The sequence below is a fragment of the Pristiophorus japonicus genome, chromosome 9, assembly GCF_044704955.1.
Source record: "Pristiophorus japonicus isolate sPriJap1 chromosome 9, sPriJap1.hap1, whole genome shotgun sequence".
Classification (NCBI taxonomy): Eukaryota; Metazoa; Chordata; class Chondrichthyes; family Pristiophoridae; genus Pristiophorus; species Pristiophorus japonicus.
In genome coordinates, this window is record NC_091985.1 from 36244054 (window position 1) to 36265646 (window position 21593).

General features: G+C 42.7%; 1 protein-coding gene across 3 annotated transcripts in view; it reads right to left on the reverse strand.

Moving 5' to 3' along the window:
• The window catches only part of slc30a6 (solute carrier family 30 member 6), a 200178-nt gene that overhangs the window by 168768 nt on the left and 9817 nt on the right, over positions 1 to 21593 (reverse strand). For all 3 annotated transcript variants that reach the window (XM_070888661.1, XM_070888660.1, XM_070888662.1), the window contains exon 2: positions 10576 to 10613. In XM_070888661.1, the coding sequence (XP_070744762.1) occupies positions 10576 to 10613 (38 nt within the window). The remainder of the gene's footprint in view (positions 1 to 10575; positions 10614 to 21593) is intronic.

Here is a 21593-nt window from a genome sequence, read left to right on the forward strand (position 1 = left end):
AAAGTGGAGGAGGAACTTTTTCGGCACACTCCTGAACGGAGAAAAGCTGCACATCTCCGGTAAGTGCGCCGAAAAAAGGAGTGGGCCAAAATTGAGCCCTTGGTGTGCAAGCCCAGTAAGTATCAGCCCAACTGACTCTGGAGGGGATCACAGCTGAACCCAAACTAGTTCTAACCCAACATCCACACGTGCACTTTTTGGCAGGTACAATTGGATAGAGATCAGGAATAAAATCCCTGCCTAATGTTTTCCCTTGTCTAGCCCAGTGGCACCAAGGTAGCATCTTAACTGCTGCCTGGATGAGATTAGCTGACTCAGCATAAAATCAGATCGAACCCAGGACTTTCTGGCCTGCATTGCTGAGGAGTGGAATGGCTGTTACCGTTACTCATTAGATAATAAAGAAGCACATCATTTTTTTTGCACTTATCAAAAACCAGATGTGTAGTTTTACATACTGGCAGGGACATGCTTCAAGTAGACAAAGCTTTATATTCTTCATCTCCAGTCTAATTACCATATTTCGTTATTCCTTTCACTCATTCTATAAGTTCCATCTTTACCACATCCTCTGATGCTACTGCCAGACTGTCCAGCTGAACTTGGTATTCACTTTATTTCCCTCTTTCCTTTACGATCAGAGGACTTGCGATGTCACCTTGTCATTGTTTGCTCAAGCAATGGAAATAGGATATTTATTCAGAAGTAAGCATATTACAAAGTAAATCATGACATCATTGTCCAATCAATTCGCAGCAGAAGACAACCCTCTATATTTAGCAGTTTCTTTAATATTCATTCTCAGACGATGGCAAGGCTGCATTTGTAACCCATCCCCCGAGGAGGTTGTTGGTGGGGCAATGTTCCCGCTAAGGTGTGCATGCGCGCAGCCATCGAAGGTCATCTGCAGGCCGCTCATCAGCTTCTACATTGTAAGTAGCACATGTGCGCATAAATTTAAAAAGACCGCACATTACAAGAGACAGGCCGCACAGAAGAAAGTGCAGCTTACAGGGAACATTGGTGGTGGGTTATCTTCTTGAACTGCTGCAGTCTGTGATGAAAATGCTCCCACAATCCTGTTAAGAAGAGAGTTCTAGAATTTTGACTTAGCGATAATGAAGGAACAGAAATATATGTCCAAGTCAGGATGATGTGTGACTTGGAAGGGACTTTGGAGATGATGGTGTTCCCATTTTCTGCTGCCCATGTCCTTTTAGGTAGTGGAACATAGAAACATAAAAGGACAAAGGGTGTTAAAAAAACAAGCCTGAAGGCTTTGTGTCTTAATGCAAGGAGTATCCGCAATAAGGTGGATGAATTAATTGTGCAAATAGATGTTAACAAATATGATGTGATTGGGATTACGGAGACGTGGCTCCAGGATGATCAGGGCTGGGAACTCAACATTCAGGGGTATTTAATATTCAGGAAGGATAGAATAAAAGGAAAAGGAGGTGGGGTAGCATTGTTGGTTAAAGAGGAGATTAATGCAATAGTTAGGAAAGACATTAGCTTAGATGATGTGGAATCTATATGGGTAGAGCTGCAGAACACCAAAGGGCAAAAAACGTTAGTAGGAGTTGTGTACAGACCTCCAAACAGTAATAGGGATGTTGGGGAGGGCATCAAACAGGAAATTAGGGGTGCATGCAATAAAGGTGTAGCAGTTATAATGGGTGACTTTAATATGCACATAGATTGGGCTAGCCAAACTGGAAGCAATACGGTGGAGGAGGATTTCCTGGAGTGCATAAGGGATGGTTTTCTAGACCAATATGTTCAGGAACCAACTAGGGGGGAGGTCATCTTAGACTGGGTGTTGTGTAATGAGAGAAGATTAATTAGCAATCTCATTGTGCGAGGCCCCTTGGGGAAGAGTGACCATAATATGGTGGAATTCTGCATTAGGATGGAGAATGAAACAGTAAATTCAGAGACCATGGTCCAGAACTTAAAGAAGGGTAACTTTGAAGGTATGAGGCGTGAATTGGCTAGGATAGATTGGCGAATGATACTTAGGGGGTTGACTGTGGATGGGCAATGGCAGACATTTAGAGACCGCATGGATGAATTACAACAATTGTACATTTCTGTCTGGCGTAAAATTAAAAAAGGGAAGGTGGCTCAACCGTGGCTATCTAGGGAAATCAGGGATAGTATTAAAGCCAAGGAAGTGGCATACAAATTGGCCAGAAATAGCAGCGAACCTGGGGACTGGGAGAAATTTAGAACTCAGCAGAGGAGGACAAAGGGTTTGATTAGGGCAGGGAAAATGGAGTACGAGAAGAAGCTTGCAGGGAACATTAAGGCGGATTGCAAAAGTTTCTATAGGTATGTAAAGAGAAAAAGGTTAGTAAAGACAAACGTAGGTCCCCTGCAGTCAGAATCAGGGGAAGTCATAACGGGGAACAAAGAAATGGCAGACCAATTGAACAAGTACTTTGGTTCGGTATTCACTAAGGAGGATACAAACAACCTTCCGGATATAAAAGGGGTCAGAGGGTCTAGTAAGGAGGGGGAACTGAGGGAAATCTTTATTAGTCGGGAAACTGTGTTGGGGAAATTGATGGGATTGAAGGCCGATAAATCCCCAGGGCCTGATGGACTGCATCCCAGAGTACTTAAGGAGGTGGCCTTGGAAATAGCAGATGCATTGACAGTCATTTTCCAACATTCCATTGACTCTGGATCAGTTCCTATGGAGTGGAGGGTAGCCAATGTAACCCCACTTTTTAAAAAAGGAGGGAGAGAGAAAACAGGGAATTATAGACCGGTCAGCCTGACCTCAGTAGTGGGTAAAATGATGGAATCAATTATTAAGGATGTCATAGCAGTGCATCTGGAAAATGGTGACATGATAGGTCCAAGTCAGCATGGATTTGTGAAAGGGAAATCATGCTTGACAAATCTTCTGGAATTTTTTGAGGATGTTTCCAGTAAAGTGTACAAGGGAGAACCAGTTGATGTGGTATATTTGGACTTTCAGAAGGCTTTCGACAAGGTCCCACACAAGAGATTAATGTGCAAAGTTAAAGCACATGGGATTGGGGGTAGTGTGCTGATGTGGATTGAGAACTGGTTGTCAGACAGGAAGCAAAGAGTAGGAGTAAACGGGTACTTTTCAGAATGGCAGGCAGTGACTAGTGGGGTGCCGCAAGGTTCTGTGCTGGGGCCCCAGCTGTTTACATTGTACATTAATGATTTAGACGAGGGGATTAAATGCAGTATCTCCAAATTTGCGGATGACACTAAGTTGGGTGGCAGTGTGAGCTGCGAGGAGGATGCTATGAGGCTGCAGAGTGACTTGGATAGGTTAGGTGAGTGGGCAAATGCATGGCAGATGAAGTATAATGTGGATAAATGTGAGGTTATCCACTTTGGTGGTAAAAACAGAGAGACAGACTATTATCTGAATGGTGACAGATTAGGAAAAGGGAAGGTGCAACGAGACCTGGGTGTCATGGTACATCAGTCATTGAAGGTTAGCATGCAGGTACAGCAGGCGGTTAAGAAAGCAAATGGCATGTTGGCCTTCATAGCGAGGGGATTTGAATACAGGGGCAGGGAGGTGTTGCTACAGTTGTACAGGGCCTTGGTGAGGCCACACCTGGAGTATTGTGTACAGTTTTGGTCTCCTAACTTGAGGAAGGACATTCTTGCTATTGAGGGAGTGCAGCGAAGATTCACCAGACTGATTCCCGGGATGGCGGGACTGACCTATCAAGAAAGACTGGATCAACTGGGCTTGTATTCACTGGAGTTCAGAAGAATGAGAGGGGACCTCAGAAACGTTTAAAATTCTGATGGGTTTAGACAGGTTAGATGCAGGAAGAATGTTCCCAATGTTGGGGAAGTCCAGAACCAGGGGACACAGTCTAAGGATAAGGAGTAAGCCATTTAGGACCGAGATGAGGAGAAACTTCTTCACCCAGAGAGTGGTGAACCTGTGGAATTCTCTACCACAGAAAGTAGTTGAGGCCAATTCACTAAATATATTCAAAAGGGAGTTAGATGAAGTCCTTACTACTCGGGGGATCAAGGGTTATGGCGAGAAAGCAGGAAGGGGGTACTGAAGTTTCATGTTCAGCCATGAACTCATTGAATGGCGTTGCAGGCTAGAAGGGCTGAATGGCCTGCTCCTGCACCTATTTTCTATGTTTCGATGTTTCTATGTTTCTAGGTTCAGGAGTAGGCCATTTGGCCCTTCGAGCCTGCACCACCTTTCAATAAGATCATGGCTGATCATGCATTCCAGTACCCCATTCCTGCTTTCTCTCCACACCCCTTGATCCCTTTAGCCATGAGGGCCACATCTAACTCCCTTTTGAATATATCTAACGAACTGGCCCCAACAACTTTCCACATGCCCACAACTCTCCAAGTGAAGAAGTTTCTCCTCATCTCAGTCCTAAATGGCTTACCCCTTATCCTTAGAGAGTGACCCCTGGTTCTGGACTTCCCCAACATTGGGAACATTCTTCCTACATCCAACCTGTCCAATCCCGTCGGAATTTTATATGTTTCTATGTGATCCCCTCTCATTCTTCTAATGGAGGCAGCAGGTTTGGGAGATGCTGCCGATGAAGTCTTGGTGAATTGCTGCACTGCATTCTGTAGAAAGGACACACTGCAGCTACGGTATGCTGGTGGTGGAGGCAGAGGTGGATGCTTAGGCTAGTCGATGAGGTGCTGATCAAGCGACTACTTTGCCCTGGATGGCGTTGTTATGGCTACACCCACCCAGGCAAGTGAAAAGTATTCCATCACCCTCCTGGTTTGTTCACTGTAGGTGGTGGACAGATTTGGGAGAGGTCAGATGGTTAGCCATACTGCAGAATATCTAGCCTCTGACCTGCTCTGTCATTTATGTGGTTGGTCCACCTTTCTTGCTCTCTCCCTTCCTTGATATCTTTCTCCACTTTTATCAGTTTCACCTTTCTCCCTTTCATTTTACTCTTATCTCTTCATTTTTCCTCAATTTTTACATTCAGTAACAACTTGCATTTATACAGTGCCTTTAATATAGAAAAACTTTGCAAAGTGCTTTACAAAGAAGATATTAAGACGGGTGACCAAAAGCTTGGTCAGAGGTGGGTTTTAATAAAGGTTTTAAGAAAGAGTAGTAGAGAGGTTTAGGGAGGAAATTCTAAAATGCGGGGCCGCCAATGGTGGGGCAAAGGGAGTAGGTGAGTTCAGGGCTGGAGGAATAGCAAAGAGTGGCAAGGCTATGAGGGATTTCAATAAAGGGGTTCAGACAGAAGTTAACAGCTAGGCCAGGAGGAAGCCTGGAGGTACTTGGTCTTGGTGAGTAAAGGGAAGGGGGTAAGCAGAAAAGATACCTGAAAGGATGATTTCAATCTTAGTAATAAAAAAGTCCATGTTGTTGAAGGCGAGCGCTTTAAGGAGACAGTTGGATGGAGGGGGTTATCTTTGCTCTTCAGGATGAGTAGTGGGTGGTTTTGGCAGAGGAGACGGAAGACTAACACTTGACGTGGTCCAGCCAGTTCTGATGATGAATGGCTAAACCAACTGTGTGCCAGAAACGCTTGTCTGTAGCCCTTCAACTTGAGGGAGCAAAGATGGGGACATACCAGGGATGAGAGAAGAAGGGTTTTTCCACTGGTGAAGGGAATCAGAGGTAAGGGAATGGTTGAGCAAATCAACGATGCAGAAGTATTTTGGCAACTGCAGGGTGTAAGATACCTTATTCGTGTATATATATGTATGTAGGAGTAGGAATAGGATTTGGTGTAATCTCATGATTGAGGTTTTTGTTTGCCTTTGACATAAATGGCTTGTGGGTTTGTACTGTAGTTAGAAATAATAAAATGGTTAAATTGTTCAGTCCCCTGATCCTTTAGGGTTTAATGTATCAGCGTACAGTTTAGCTGCATGTTTTGTTTATGTTCTGCTGCGTTGCAGGATATGCTGGTTCGTGGCTGTTGACTTCTTATCACCATATTGTGAAACGAGATAGGAATCAGGACAATAGGCCAAGGTGATAAACAAGTTAGCATCTGGTGTTGTGCAGGAACTACCCTCATTTCTGGGGGTCTTGTTCATAATAACACTAGTCATGTCATAATGAATCATCTAGGACAGTGCGCATGCGTGCAACTAAAGGCCTATAATAATCTGAAGTTTCCATCACAATTTCTGGAGGTAGGAACAAAAGGCTCGATGAAGGTTACGTCTCTACCCAGGGGGAAAACGGGATAATTGCATTTATTTCCCTGTATGACTACTGCTTAGAGATTTTGAGTGCGTCAAGATTTGGCGGAAAACAATAAAAGTTTAAGTTGCAAACTATATTTGGTGTCAAGATTAGAATTCTCTTACGAAGGCTAGGTAGTTATAAGTGACTTGGAGAAAGAGTTTATTCCAGGGGCAGATGAAGAAGGAAGTGAAATTGGAAGGTGGTAGAGGGATATGACTGCTGTGGAATTGTCAGTGAATCCCCAAACCAAACTTGACAACTCCAATCAAGTAGAATTTTTAATGTTCAGTATGCACGCTGTCTGTAGACACAGGTTACTTATCTAAGCCTGGAGTACTTGAGTTCAAGTTAGCAAGAGCAAACTATGCATAGGGATGTTGGAGTATTTGACTAAAACCATGCAGCTTGCGAGCACAACATACACTGGTAAAGCTAGCCCAGCTAGGACCACCTACTCATTAGGGAATTGGCTTGAAAGGGTTATCTGGGATTGAATGGCAAGAACCTCAACTTCCAATGACAGGTCTCCCCTTCAGGTATTCTCAGTGAGCAGGATTTAATGGTCAATCATCAATAGTGCCATGGAGTAATGTCGATCTACCCAAGTCAGAGACTGCAATGGAGAATGGTTTTGATTCCAATCTTCCTTCACTAGTCATATAATCTTGGAACCAACTTGGCTTCAAAGAAATTCTATTTGTTCTGCCTCAAGGAGCATAGTGATTGATCATTAAATAAGTGACAAGCACAAGTTTGAGTGCACACGAAGTAGATGGCAAAACTCCTCCCAAGCAGCATGGTGAGCAAATAAAAACAGAAAATGCTGGAAATACTCAGCAGGCCAGGCTGTATCTGTGGAGAGAGAAACAGTTAACTTTTCAGGTCGATGACCCTTCATTCGAACTGGAAAAAGTTAGAGACGTAACAGGTTTTTAAGCAAGTGCAGGGAAAGGGGAGGGGAAGAACGAACAAAAGGGAAGGTCTGTGATAGGGTGGAAGGCAGAAGAGATTAGGAGACAAAAGCGATGATGGTGCAAGACTAAATGAGATGGTAATGGGGCAAGTTAAGAAACAAAAGATGAGTCTAGATGAGGTGTAAATGGAAATGGCAGAAAGAAAAAAGGGGAGAGAGAGAGAGAGAGAGAGAGAGAGAGAGATTTTTTTTTAAATTAGGGGCAGAGGTTATGGTGTGAAACTGTTGAACTCGATGTTGAGCCCAGAAGGCTGTAAAGTGCCTAAACGAAAGAAGAGGTGTTGGCCCTCGAGCTTACGTTGAGCTTCGTTGGAACAGGGCAAGAGGCCGAGAATGGAGAGATCAGAGTGAGAGTGGAGCGAAGAATTAAAGTGATGAAGGATCAATGACCTGAAACGTTAACTCCGTTTCTCTCTCCACAGATGCTGCCTGACCAGCTGAGTATTTCCAGCATTTTCATTTCAGATTTCCAGCATCTGCAGTATTTTGCTTTTGTATTAGCATGGCAAACAGCTCATTGTAAACTCTGAGTGAATTGCCATCATCTTCCTAACTACAGCATGAATACCACTCCAAATAATTATTCAAAGTGCAGAACTTCAAGTGTAATTGCTTGACACACATCATCATCATCATCATAGGCAGTTCCTCGGAATCGAGGAAGACTTGCTTCCACTCTTGGCATGAGTTCTTAGGTGGTTGAACAGTCCAATACAAGAACCACAGTCTCTGTCACAGGTCGGACAGACAGTGGTTGGCGGAAAGGGTGGGCGGGGAGCCTGGTTTGCCGCACGCTCTTTCCACTGCCTGCGCTTGATTTCTGCATGCTCTCGGCGATGATACTCGAGGAGCTCAGCGCCCTCCCAGATGCACTTCCTCCACTTAGGGCGGTCTTTGGCCAGGGACTCCCAGGTGTCAGTGGGGATATCGCACTTTATCAGGGAGACTTTGAGGGTGTCCTTGTAGCGTTTCCGCTGCCCACCTTTGGCTCATTTGCCGTGGACGAGTTCAGAGTAGAGCATTTGCTTTGGGAGTCTCGTGTCTGGCATGCGAACTATGTGGCCTGCCCAGCGGAGCTGATCAAGTGTGGTCAGTGCTTCAATGCTGGGGATGTTGGCCTGGACAAGGATGCTAATGTTGGTGCGTATGTCTTCCCAGGGGATTTGTAGGATCGTGCGAAGACATCGTTGGTGCTATTTCTCCAGCGACTTGAGGTGTCTACTGTACATGGTCCATGTATCTGAGCCATACAGAAGGGCGGGTATTACTACGGCCCTGTAGACCATGAGCTTGGTGACAGTTGAGGGCCTGGTCTTCAAACACTCTTTTCCTCAGGCGGCCGAAGGCTGCACTGGCACACTGGAGGCGGTGTTGGAGCTCGTCGTCAATGCCTGCTCTTGTTGATAGGAGGCTCCCGAGATAAGGGAAGTGGTCCACGTTGTCCAGGGCCACACCGTGGATCTTGATGTCTGGGGGGCAGTGCTGTGTGGAGAGGACAGGCTGGTGGAGGACCTTTGTTTTACTGATGTTTAGCGTAAGGCCCATGCTTCCGTACGCCTCGGTAAATACGTCAACTATATCCTGGAGTTCAGCCTCTGTGTGTGCACAGACGTAGGCACCATCCGCGTACTGTAGCTCGACGACAGAGGGTGGAGTGGTCTTGTACCCAATCATGGTAGGCACCAAACCTGTGTGCATGATCATGTATTCGCATACCAACCTCTGGACAACACCTTTCGTCTGAAGCCTCAAAATTTAATCATCAGCTATCGACAGATACTTGCCTTCAGTGTGGTGGACACTTTATGATATGCCAGTCACCTTGATGCTCTAGATGTTTATGTTTAATGCCACATGCCAGGCTTATTCATCACCAACTATTTAATAGAATCTCTTACGGTATGAGTTTTGGCAAAGATTCACACTGGCTGTGAGACATGCACCTCCCCCCTCCCTACAAAGTGCTGCAACTTGTAGGTGTAGGATGAAAATACAGTATCAAACATTGCTGCTGCACATTTCTGACTTTACAGTATGATCCTATAATAGTTGGATAAGGAGGAAGTTGAGAAGCAAGTCTGAACAAGATTAGTGTTCCTTTAATTCTGGGACTCCAAGTCAGATGAATCAACAACTCTGAAGTGAAAGTAATTAAGCAGAAGTTTCAAAGCAGCTCCCAAAAACCCCAGCGCAGAACCAGCCTCACACTTTGTAACAATAGGTAAGGATGATCAGAGTCAGAATTCAAATTAGAACTGTTTTAGTTTATGACCAAATCTCTAGTTGTCTTTTACAACCTATTGGGAGGTAAATCCCCAAATGAACTTGCATTTCTGGTGGTCTCGAGAAAGACAGAGGTACCAGATATTTTCCCTTGGTGAGCGTGCTTCAGATTTCCTGGCAATGAAGAGGCCTCTGAGCAACATTACTGGTGCAGTAGTTGAGTGGATAAGAATGTACAGTTCTCTTGCAACCTTATAACGGAGAAATGATCCCAAGGAAGCTTCTGTCTATAACTTCAGAATGATAGAGTTTCCTGATTCAGAAAAGTGAATCTTGATGTTCAAAATCTAAACATTTATCCCTAGCAACACTATTCCTTTTAGATTAAAAAAAAAAAGATTTTCCCCATATCTAAACTTCTCAATGCCACACATTACTTTCCCCACTCAAAAGTGATGGAAAGGGAGAAAGACTTGGATTTATATAGCACCTTTCATGACCATTGGACATCTCAAAGCGCTTTACAGCCAATTAAGTACTTTTTGGAGTGTAGTCACTGTTGTAATGTGGACAACCTGTTGCCTGGCCTCTGCCAATGTTTGTTTGTGACCAGCCACCAGAATGGAAGCATGAATTGTGTGGTTGGCTCTTCCTCCAATATTCTTTTACTCCACCGGGAAAAACCTGAGCCCTGCTCAGCATCTCCAGTAACACCACTCAGGTCAGCAATCCAGTGTTTTATGGAAACTGTAATAATAATCCCACATCTAATCACTCGTGTTACTGTGGTGTCCTGTGACTGATGTCCCAGTTTATTTTAATTAATATTCTCTGGTATACAAACCACGCGCCCTCCCCGCCTCCCAAACTGCCCATCAACAAGAAAGATTTCAAAATGACCTTTGCGCTCAAGAATCTGAAATTAATTGAAAATGATAACTCGAAAGTTCAGTTAATTAACACACAAAAGTACTGTCAGATGCCATCAGTTAAGAGGCAGCATTTCACAAAAGGTGCTCTTGGGCATCGAGTCATCATTTCCATACAGACTCTCTCAGACAGGATAGCTACAGGCTAGTCAAGGTAGATTATTGACTCGTACAAGTTCTGTATGAATAAAGAAAATTAGATATTGGACAGTGTTAAATAGTGTACTTACCAAAAGATAAGTACTGGTGTCCTGTTTTCTCCTGTGCACTGGAATATCAGAAAAAAAATGGTTAAGCGATACAAGAATTTGCTTATGTCACTCAAACACTTAGAGGAAAGCTTCAAACAGAAAAATAAATTAAATATTATATAAAACAAACTATTCTGTTTTTTTTTAAATGTCACAAATAACCCATTATTTGGAGAGAGGAATTATTATTGTAATCTTCGATTTTCCCATTTGGGCGCTCCTTCCTGCTTTTCAAAGCACGTCCCAATTCTATATACTGAAAACATCAGCACAGTGCACTTGCTGTTTTGAAATGGCAGCCAAGAGGGGAAAAACTGAATGAAAGCATTGGGGGTTACAAAGAAGATTCATCTAACAAACATTTGGACACACATGCACCAACATGTGTGCAGCCTTTGTTAATGTATTAATGAGACGCATTATATGTAGTCATAACAAGACCATGATGCAGATTATTCGCTGCAGATCACGAATTTGCAACAAATTCTTCAGTGCTTGTTATCTATATGTTTTTATTTCCTTTGCATCCATTGTGGCTCACCCAATGTCTAAACTGTTGCAGTGAGTAGCTGTGCAATACAGATTAAAGTGATCCCAGATTCAACCTCCAGGCTGTGCTGTTGGTTGTGGTGCTACAATTTTATTCAGACTATCATTCCCGCGATACGTCTGCAACTTCACCCAGCCCTGTGTCGCAGTTCACATCCCTACTTTTCGAACTCCATCCTATATACCCCTCCCGCCTCCTATAGGGGGCACAGCCTTTCGCCATCACAACCCTGCATTATAAAATTGTTTTCTAAACCTCGCCCCATCTTCAAAAAGCCTCCTCATAACCCCTTCAATCACATCTCTGTTGCTTTTCTGCAAGTCCTGCTCAGTGACCCTCCCCTCCTTCCTTTTTGTGAAGCATCTTTGCTTTAGTAAAAGTTGCTCTATAACTGCTTGTTGCTGTTATGGGACCAGTGTGCATTTCCCATTTCACAATACCAGCCTTTCCATTACGGTTTCTCCAAGTAACTGAAAAATTAAGAACAATTTTGAGTTGCATTGGAAACAAATCAAGGCTGCCTTTTCACACAAGATCTGTAAAAGTTTATGGCATAGGCGGCCACCATTCCGCCCATCGTGTCTGTGCTGGCCTTTTGGTAGAGCAATCCAGAACCTCACTTTCCTGTTTTAAATATTTGCATCTTTTTCATGAAAAAGATAAAGATCTTTACCTCAACCACTCTCTACGCCAAAGCAATCCATACTCCAACAACCCTCTGTGTAAAGAAATATCTCCTAACCTCACTCCTCACAATGACAATCTTAAATTGTGGAGAGTAAATAAGAAGACACTCTTTCCAGGAGGATCGGTAATCAGAAAGAAAGGCTTGCATTTATATAGCTCCTTTTATGACCACCGAACGTCTCAAAGCACTTTAGGAGTACTTTTGGAGTGTTGTAATGTGGGAAACGCGGCAGCTAACTTGTGCACAGCAAGCTCGCACAAACAGCAATGTGATAATGACCAGATAATCTGTTTGTGTTATATTGATTGAGGGATAAATATTGGCTTGGAAACCGGGAAGAACTCACCTGCTCTTCTTCGAAATAGTGCCATGGGATCTTTTACGTCCACCCGAGGGGACAGACAGGGCCTTGGTTTAACGTCTCATCCGAAAGATGTCACCTCCGACAGTGCAGCACTCCCTCAGCACTGCACTGGAGTGTCAGCCTAGATTTATGTGCTCAGGTTACTGGAGTGGGACTTGAACCCACAACCATCTGACTCAGAAGCAAGCGTGTTGCCCACTGAACTACAACGGATACCGACACAGGTTTAAGATAATTTGCAAAAGAACCAGTTGTTGTGATGTGGAATTCAGTGCCTGAAAGGGTGGTGGATATATGCTTGACAAGGAAAAATTTTCAGGGCTATAGGGAAAGGTCAGAAGAGTTGGACTAATTGAATACCTCTTATAAAGAGCTGGCACAGGAACGATGGGCTGAATGGCCTCCTTCTGTGCTATATAATTCTATGAATCTATGCACTACCCACTCATCTTTCTGTTTGATGTATATGCCCAGTAATTACCAACTCAAATGGTTAAATCTCTGAAAAATTCTTTGTGGTTCTTTTGGAGAGACCAACTTATATTGGCACTTAAAAGAAATAACTTTCTGCAGTGAAAAATAAATTAAAGATAAATAGCAAAAAACCACAGAAAAGATTGTTTAATGACAATACTGCTTTGCCACTAATAAATAGAGACTGGACACTGAAACTAAGCCAAATATTTCAAAAATGTTTTTCATCTCTGAAATCCTACATTGATCTGGAAAAAAGCCTGGTAATGTTCTCTGAAAGGACTGAAAGACGTGGTTCAAGTGGAACTAACCATTTTGAAGAGAAAATGGGGCAGAATTTCCGACGTGCCGGGCCCGTACGAAGTTTCTACGGACCCGGGAAGGCATCGGAAAAGCTGGTTTTCAGCACGCAATGCACATGCGCTGAAAACCGGCTTTTCCGATCTGTCAAGCTGGGGCTTGGCAGATCGTAGACAGATCAGGAGTGAGGATGCCAGATTGGGAGCGAGGAAATTTGTACGGGCAAGATTGGGCTATTTACCCATACCTTGCCCAGCAAATGTCCTCAAAAATCTTGCGTTTGATAAAGCAGGTGCATAGCCTACTTTTACAGGCGCAAGTGTTTTAAAACACACAAAAAAGAATTGTAAAATAAAATTATAAACATAATTTATTGTTAAAAACCCTCCCCACTACAGTAAGTTTATTTTTAACCATAATTAAAAAAACTTAAATCGGGAAAACATTTTATTTTTATAAGACATAAAAGCTTTAATTTCAATTAATTTTAAATATGTGTGTTCTGTTTTTTATTTTTTATTATTTTGTGTGATTGCTTTTGTTCCCATTAATAACACTGAGAACTCGTAGTTATGTGAGTCTCAGTGCTATTAATGGGAACCTGTGAAATACTTACCTGATTGGCTGAGCAGTCACACATGACTGCATCTTCTGCGTCGGGACCCTCTGCACGGGAGCATGCTTCACAGCGCGGGAGGAGAAGGCCTCCCCATAGGAAATCAGGGCACCTCCTAGACCTACAGGTAAATTCGTTAAAAATATCCAGCGAGGAGGCAATTGCCCGCAGGAAGACCCCCAGAGGAATTTCTGGGCAATGTATTGAAAGGCACTCAAACCAAATTCCTTCCAATTAACCAAAATCAGTCAATCCCCTTACCATTACCAGACAATGACAACATTTGACCTAGGATTGAAATTCCAAAGTTTTTACCTATCTATATGCAAAGTACATTTTTTAAAGATTATCTGCCTAGTAACAAAGTTCCATACTTACTAGTTTAAAATTATAGTAGATGTCCTATGGGATTGCTTATGGGTAGTCTAGGGCCTGGAACATAATTGTTGGTGTTTAACATTGTTTTTTTTTATCCAAGTAAGTTGTAGCTAAAATCATATCTATCATCAATCTCTTCTTCTATAAGCCTAGCTATCAGATTTCCACCCCCCCCAAAAAAAAATCCTAATTAAATGCAAAGGAAAAACATAATTTTCATAATGGAAAATTTTCTTCCGATCCTGATGGATTCCTGGAGTTGTGTGTGAAACTGCAACATTGATCACTACTTTTGGTTCATTCCTGTATGGGAAAGTCCTTTTCTTTACAGGTGGCCAGGGAGCAAATCTCTGGGGACTGACAGCAGAGCAGCCAGTGACAAATGTGGCAAGTATCCAAGGAGCAGAACACTAGAGGCAGGAAAATAAAATACATTTCAGCAGCTCTGAAGTCAGATGCACTGACCCAGAGGCCACAGGCGCACCCCAGGAAAATGAATTTAGACTGAGGAATATTGTAGCTGCACGAGGGAAAGCTGAATAAAATTGAACAAAAATTTAGATAAAACTCTGGAGTCAGACCCATCAGACCCCGACACCTGAAGCAGCAGTGCAGGGTGTTGAATTTAGACCGAGAAATAATCAGAAATACAAATGACACAAATATTCAAAGTGTAATAAAATTTAAAAATAAAATGAACAGAGTGCATGTCAGAGACAGTCTTGCAGATTTTGAACTGGAAAGGAATATCCCACAATCAAGTAGTTAATACTAACAACTTATATAGCACCTTTAACGTAGTAAAACGTCCCAAGGTGCTTCACAGGAGTGTTACAAGACAAAACAATAAACTTCTGAACCTCTGGTAAACTTGGCAAACTGTAACTACCTAATCTGAGGAACAATTACACTTTTACCAGTGACAAATTAAAACTCCAGAAAATGACAGCACACCGTGGCTGATATCCTCACTGGAAGAGTACACCCTCACACTCTTAAAATATAGATAGCTATTCGACAGGTACAACGTCTCAAATCTGGCAATCTCGGGACCAAGACCGTGCCAGTTTTCTGATTTCGGACAAGAAAATCAATAAAATCAGTAGCCTATCTTAGGCTTATTTGAATGGATAAGAGAAACAAAGAATACATGAAGTAAAGTTTATTATTATAAGGTAAATATATGAATAAAATAATATGCATTTAAAGTAAATTAACTATTTATTATAAATATGAGAGCTTGTTTGAGAGCTTATGAGATCATATGAGAGCTTGTTTGTTGAGGGCTGGGTCGAGGGTCATTCAGCAAGGCTCGGACCAATCACAAGCCATTTAAAACATCGTGGTGAATCCGATAATTAGTACGGCTCTCCGGTTTTTGGATAATAATTACGGATTTTATTTTACTGAATATCAAATGGGATTTCCTCAAAAATGTCCGACTTTCGGACAGCCGGATTTGAGACATTGTACCTGTAATATTATTTTTGCCACTTTGCAGTTTCTCAGCTAAGTAAACACACATATTTCTTAATCTGATAGAATGTGGGAAGTGGTGTTCCGCAAGGATCTGTAGAGAGGTGGGCCATTATCAAATAAGGAAAAGTATCAACAACCTTCCACATCTGTAAGTAAGTAATTCCAGTACTTACTTAGCACTAATAGGAAATAGGTGTTTAAGAAACAATGGGGTGCTGCAATGGGGGGGGGGGGGGGGGAAAGAGACAGACTTTGGGATTTCTGGATGGATTATTTAAGGTGGATTGAATGTCCTTCCTTATCTGTAATTATGTTGTAATCTCTTGAGCACATCATAATATAGGCTGCCAATTCAATGCAGTACTGAAGGAGGGCTGTATTGTAGGAGGTGCTATCTTTCCTGGTGGATTTCATGTCACTGTTCAAGAGGGTCCTCCAAGTCGCTGGAGGGAGGCAGGCCAGGACGTCATTGGAGGAAGGGAGGCCAGGACGTCGTCGATGGATGAAGGAAGGCCAGGATCTTCTGCCCCGGACCTTCAGGACCGGCTGCTGGCCCCACTCAATGGCGGAGTCTCTGTCGAGCACGTGGTGTGCACAGTGACTGTGGTCACTCTGACCTCGCCTCCTTCCACAAAATGGACCTCTGACCTTTCCCAATGCCTGCCCTCAGCCAGGCCTCTGATCTCTTACCATCTCACCGAAGGGCGTGCTCAGCGCCAAGCTTACGGCCCACATCGCGCCGTTGGCAATTAGGCTCATACAGCAGTGCCTGGTCTCCAGTCGTCTTGGACCCAGACTTTGCTCTGCTAAGCCCTTGTAGCAGCCGGTGTGCAACAGCCACCCCACGTTAAAAGAACTCACGCACAGGTATCTTCCACCCTTCAATATGAAGTTAGAGACCTAGAACGTCAGGATCCTCATGGACAATTACTCCTAGTGTCCTAGCCAGCATTCTTTCTTCAACCAACACCACCAAACACAGTTTAATGCATGTCTCATTTGCTGTGAGATTTTGCTTTGTGCACAATATAAAAGGTTGAAGGTCCAAATAGAAAGGGAAAAAGTTAACAAAGACAAGGGCACCAGATTGGAAAATGTCATATTTTAGAAAGGTGGCGAGAGCTAGTTGAGGTACGGTCGAAAGAGAAATTGGACATTAACAAAGGACTATTCTTAAAAAGGAGGTTGCAAAAGTGCAGGATAAATAGGTACTATTAAAGACCATTCCAAGTTTTAGGATATCATGGATACGGAAGTTAGAAACAAACTAAAATTGAAGAGGGCGGCAATTGGAGCCTTTAGATATGAAAAAATAAGATTACGAGAAAGTAAGGAGATTAAGGAAAGCAAAGATGAACTGTATAAAACACTATGGCCCTCGACCATGTCCGTTCTATTTCCCACACCTCTACTCACACCCCTTCCCCTCAGAACCACGACAGGGTTTCCCTTGTCCTCATTTTTCACCCCACCAGCCTCCACGTTCAACAGATCATCCTCCGCCATTTCCACCACCTCCAACATGATCCCACCACCAATCACATCTTCCCCTCCCCTCTCAGCATTCCGAAGAGACCTCTCCCTCCGCGACACCCTGGTCCATTCTGCAGTCACCCCCAGCACCCCTTCCCACGGCACCTTCTCGTGCAAGCGCAGGAGATGCAACACCTGCCCTTTTACCTCCTCTCTCTCCACTATCCAGGGCCCCAAATACTCCTTCCAGGTGAAACAGCAATTTACTTGTACTTTTTTCAATTTAGTATACTGTATTCGCTGCTCATGATGTGATCTCCTCTATTTTGGGGAGACCAAGCATAGATTGGGTGACCGCTTTGCTGAACAACTCCGTTCAGTCCATAAGTGTGACCCTGAGCTTCCGGTCGCCTGTCACTTTAATTCTCCACTCCCATTCTGATCTCTCCGTCCTCGGACTCCTCCACTGTTCCAATGAAGCTCAACCAAAGCTCGAGGAACAGCACCTCATCTTTTGTTTAGGCACTTTACAGCCTTCTGGACTCAACATCGAGTTCAGCAATTTCAGAGCATAACCCCTCCTCAGATGCTGCCTGACCCGCTGAGATTTCCAGCATTATCTGTTTTTATTTCAGACTCCAGCATCCGCAGTATTTTGCTTTTGTATAAAACACTAGTTAGGCCACAGCTAGAGTACTGCGTGCAGTTCTGGTCACCATATTACAGGAAAGATGTGATTGCACTAGAGAGGGTACAGAGGAGACTTACAAGGACGTTACCTGGAATGGAGAATTTTAGCTATGAGGAAAGATTGGATAGATTGGGTTTGTTTTTTTTTTGGAAGAGAGGAGGCTGATTGAAGGTATAAAATTATGAGGGGCCTAGATAGAGTGGATAGGAAGGACCGATTTCCCTTAGCAGAGGGGTCAATAACCAGGAGGCATAGATTTAAAGTAATTGGTAGGTTGAGAGGGGATTTGAGGGGAAATTTCTTCACCCAGAGGGTGGTGGGGGTCTGGAACTCACTGCCTGAAAGGGTGGTAGAGACTGAAATCCTCACATTTAAAAAGTACTTGGATGTGCACTTGAAGTGCGGTAAGCTACAGGGCTACGGACCAAGAGCTGTAAAGTGGGATTAGGCTGGGTCGCTCTTTATTGGTCTGAGGACACGATGGGCCGAAATGGCCTTCTTCCGTGCTGCAAATTTCTATGATTCTATGGAGCACGAGGAGAGTATCTCAAAAATATTAAACAGGACAGTAAATTATTCTACAAATATTTTAGTAAAATTGTACTGTTAAACAATAGATGAGTCCTAAGAGAAGAAGAGGACAGTATATTAGTAGAGGATAAATAGAAATTGGTGAGGATACAGAACAGGTACTTCACATCAGTGTTTGCAGAACAGAAGGCTGCTCTGGACGAGGTCAATTCTGAATTGGCTAAAAGTGAGATGTGTGCTATTATAATGAATGGAAGTATTAGAGAAGTTAGTTAAGATACAGGAGACAAAGTGCTGGGACCTGACATGATGCATCTAAGGATCCGGAGGGAAATGGGGGAAGAAAGAGTGGCGGTCCGTGAGATTTTATTTCAGTGCAAATGCGTGCTGGAAGACTGAAGAGTGGTCAATGTAATATCTATTTTCAAAGAGAGTGTCATTGCAGGTTAATTAGTTCAACATCTGTTGTAGGGAAATGTTTGGAATCTTTAAAGATGAAATGATTATATATCTAAATGAAAAAACAAACAACTAGATGCAACCAACATAGATTTCAGAAAGTAAGAATATGCTTGACAAATGTAATAAAGTTCTTGGAGGAGGTGACAGATATGATGGATGGGCGAAACATGGTGTATATAGACTTTCAAAAAGCCTTTGACAAGGTACAAGCCTTTGACAAGGTACCGCACAGGCGGTATGGAAATAGGGTAAGGAGAGAAAAAACAAAACTTCTCAGAGTGGTTGGAAGTGGGTAACAATGTTCAACAGGGTCTACTTCACTTCACTGTGTACATCAATGATTTTGATAGAGGGCTGGTCCAAATGTGCAGACAAAACTAAATTGAGAGGCATAGGAAATAATTCTGAGGACCAAAAGATGACAGGAGTTATTAAGATGACAAACTAGGCAAAGAAAGCAAGAGAAATCTTTTTTCACTGAGGGATGAGAGGCTGTGGAATGCACTAGCAAAGTTAGTGATTGAAGCAGAGACTATGTCCAAATGTTACGAATAGGCTAGATAGGTGGTTGTGGTTAAAAAAAAAGGATAGAGGGATATGGATACAGGGTGGATACGAGGAAAGGACTCCTATGAAGGATAAACACCTCTTGGTCAAACGCCTGTTTCCACATTATAGGAATATAAGAAATAGGAACAGAAGTAGGCCATATGGCCCCTCAAGCCTGCTCCGCCATTTAATACGATCATGGCTAATCTGATCATGGACTTAGGTCCACTTCCCCGCCCGCTCCCCATAACCCCTTATCATTTAAGAAATTGTCAATTTCTGTCTTAAACTTATTCAGTATCTCAGCTTCCACAGCTCTCTGAGGCAGCGAATTCCACAAATTTACAACCGAGAGAAGAAATTTCTCCTCATCTCGGTTTTAAATGAGCTGCCCCTTATTCTAAGATCATGCCCTCTAGTTCTAGTCTCCCCATCAGTGGAAACATTCTCTCTGCATCCACCTTATCAAGCCCCCTCATAATCTTATACGTTTCAATAAGATCACCTCTCATTCTCTTGAATTTCAATGGAGTAGAGGCCCAACCAACTCAATCTTTCCTCATAAGTCAACCCCCTCATCCCCAGAATCAACCTAGTGAACCTTCTCTAAACTGCCTCCAAAGCAAGTATATCCTTTCGTAAATATAGAAACCAAAACTGCATGCAGTATTCCAGGTATGACCTCACCAATACCTTATATAGCTGTAGCAAGACTTCCCTGCTTTTATACTCCATACCCTTTGCAATAAAGGCCAAGATACCATTGGCCTTCCTGATTACTTGCTGTACTTGCAAACTATCCTTTTGAGTTTCATCACAAGTACACCCAGGTCCTGCTGTACTGTGGCACTTTGCAATCTTTCTCCATTTAAATAACAACTTGCTCTTTGATTTTTTTTCTGCCAAAGTGCATGACCTCACACTTTCCAACATTATACTCCATCTGCCAAATTTTTGCCCACTCACTTAACCTGTCTATGTCCTTTTGCAGATTTTGTGTGTTCTCCTCACACATTGCTTTTCCTCCCATCTTTGTATCATCAGCAAACTTGGCTACGTTACACTCAGTCCCTTCTTCCAAGTCATTAATATAGATCGTAAATAGTTGGGGTCCTAGCACTGATCCCTGCGGCATCCCACTAGTTACTGGTTGCCAACCAGAGAATGACCCATTTATCCCGACTCTCTGTTTTCTGTTAGTTAGCCAATCCTCTATCCATGCTAATATATGTATGTAATTGGCAACCATGTTTGCCTACAAAGCAGCAGTGACTACACTTCAAAAAGTAATGTGAAGTGCTTTTGGAAGTCCTGATCAAATCTTAAGGTGCTATGAAAATGTATGTTTTTTTCTTTTTTTAAATCTATCACAAACAATTGCCAGTTCTGGCAGTGATCAATAAAATGTGCTGTCACTTAGTGACCTGCAATTAAGAAAAGGAAAGAACAAAATAATACTCTTTGTCCCAGTCTGCAGTCTTGTGTTACAATAAAACAGCAAGAATGGCAAGTTATATGGTGCAACTAAACTCTGGAAACAGATTATACAGGATTAATCAGGAATAAGGCCTGCTCCAGCCCTACAACACTCAGAGATCTCTGCGTTCCTCTAATTCTGGCCCCTTGCATATCACCGAATTTCTTCGTTCCACCATTGATGGCCATGTCTTCAGCTGCCTAAGCCCCAAGCTCTGGAATTCTCTGCCTAAACCTCTCCGGCTCCTTCCTACTTTAAAGGCACTCCTTAAAACCTCCCCCTTTGACCAAGCTTTTGGTCACTTGTCTTAATATCTCCTTATGTAGCTCGTTGCCAAGTTGTGTGAGATAACACTACATTTTACGGCATTAAGTCGCTATATAAATGCAAGTTTTTGTTGTTGTTGCATAATATACTTTCTCTTGTATGCCTACCATTGTTGAACACAACTGAATGAACGTAACAAAAGTAAATTATTTAAAGGTTAAAACCAGCTTGGTAGATAATGCAGAACTTTGCAACTTGCTTCACCTCCCCTTCAAGTAGCCACTGTAGCAACCACCCTAAAAATTTGGTAAACACAAACAATTCCAGGCAACCAATATTGAATTTCAGTCTGTTTCACACCACCCCTGGATCATACAAGTGTAGACACAGTGCACTTCAGGAAAATGCAAAAAGAAAATTCAGTTATTATAAAATAAAGTGGTAAATGAAACAATTCAGCTCATCACCATTCATTCACATGTTGCAAATTTGGCCTGCAATTGTTCTGCATAACCAAATGAATATTATAACATGCAATAATGGGTATGTAAGAGTTATTACAAGGCTGAACATTAATTTAAAAGATTTAGAAATTATCAGAGGCAGAGGTCAAGGAATATGTAACCGGCATCTGAATCCAGGATTAGATTACACTTCTGAAATAATTTTCTACATAGAATTTTACAGCACAGAAACAA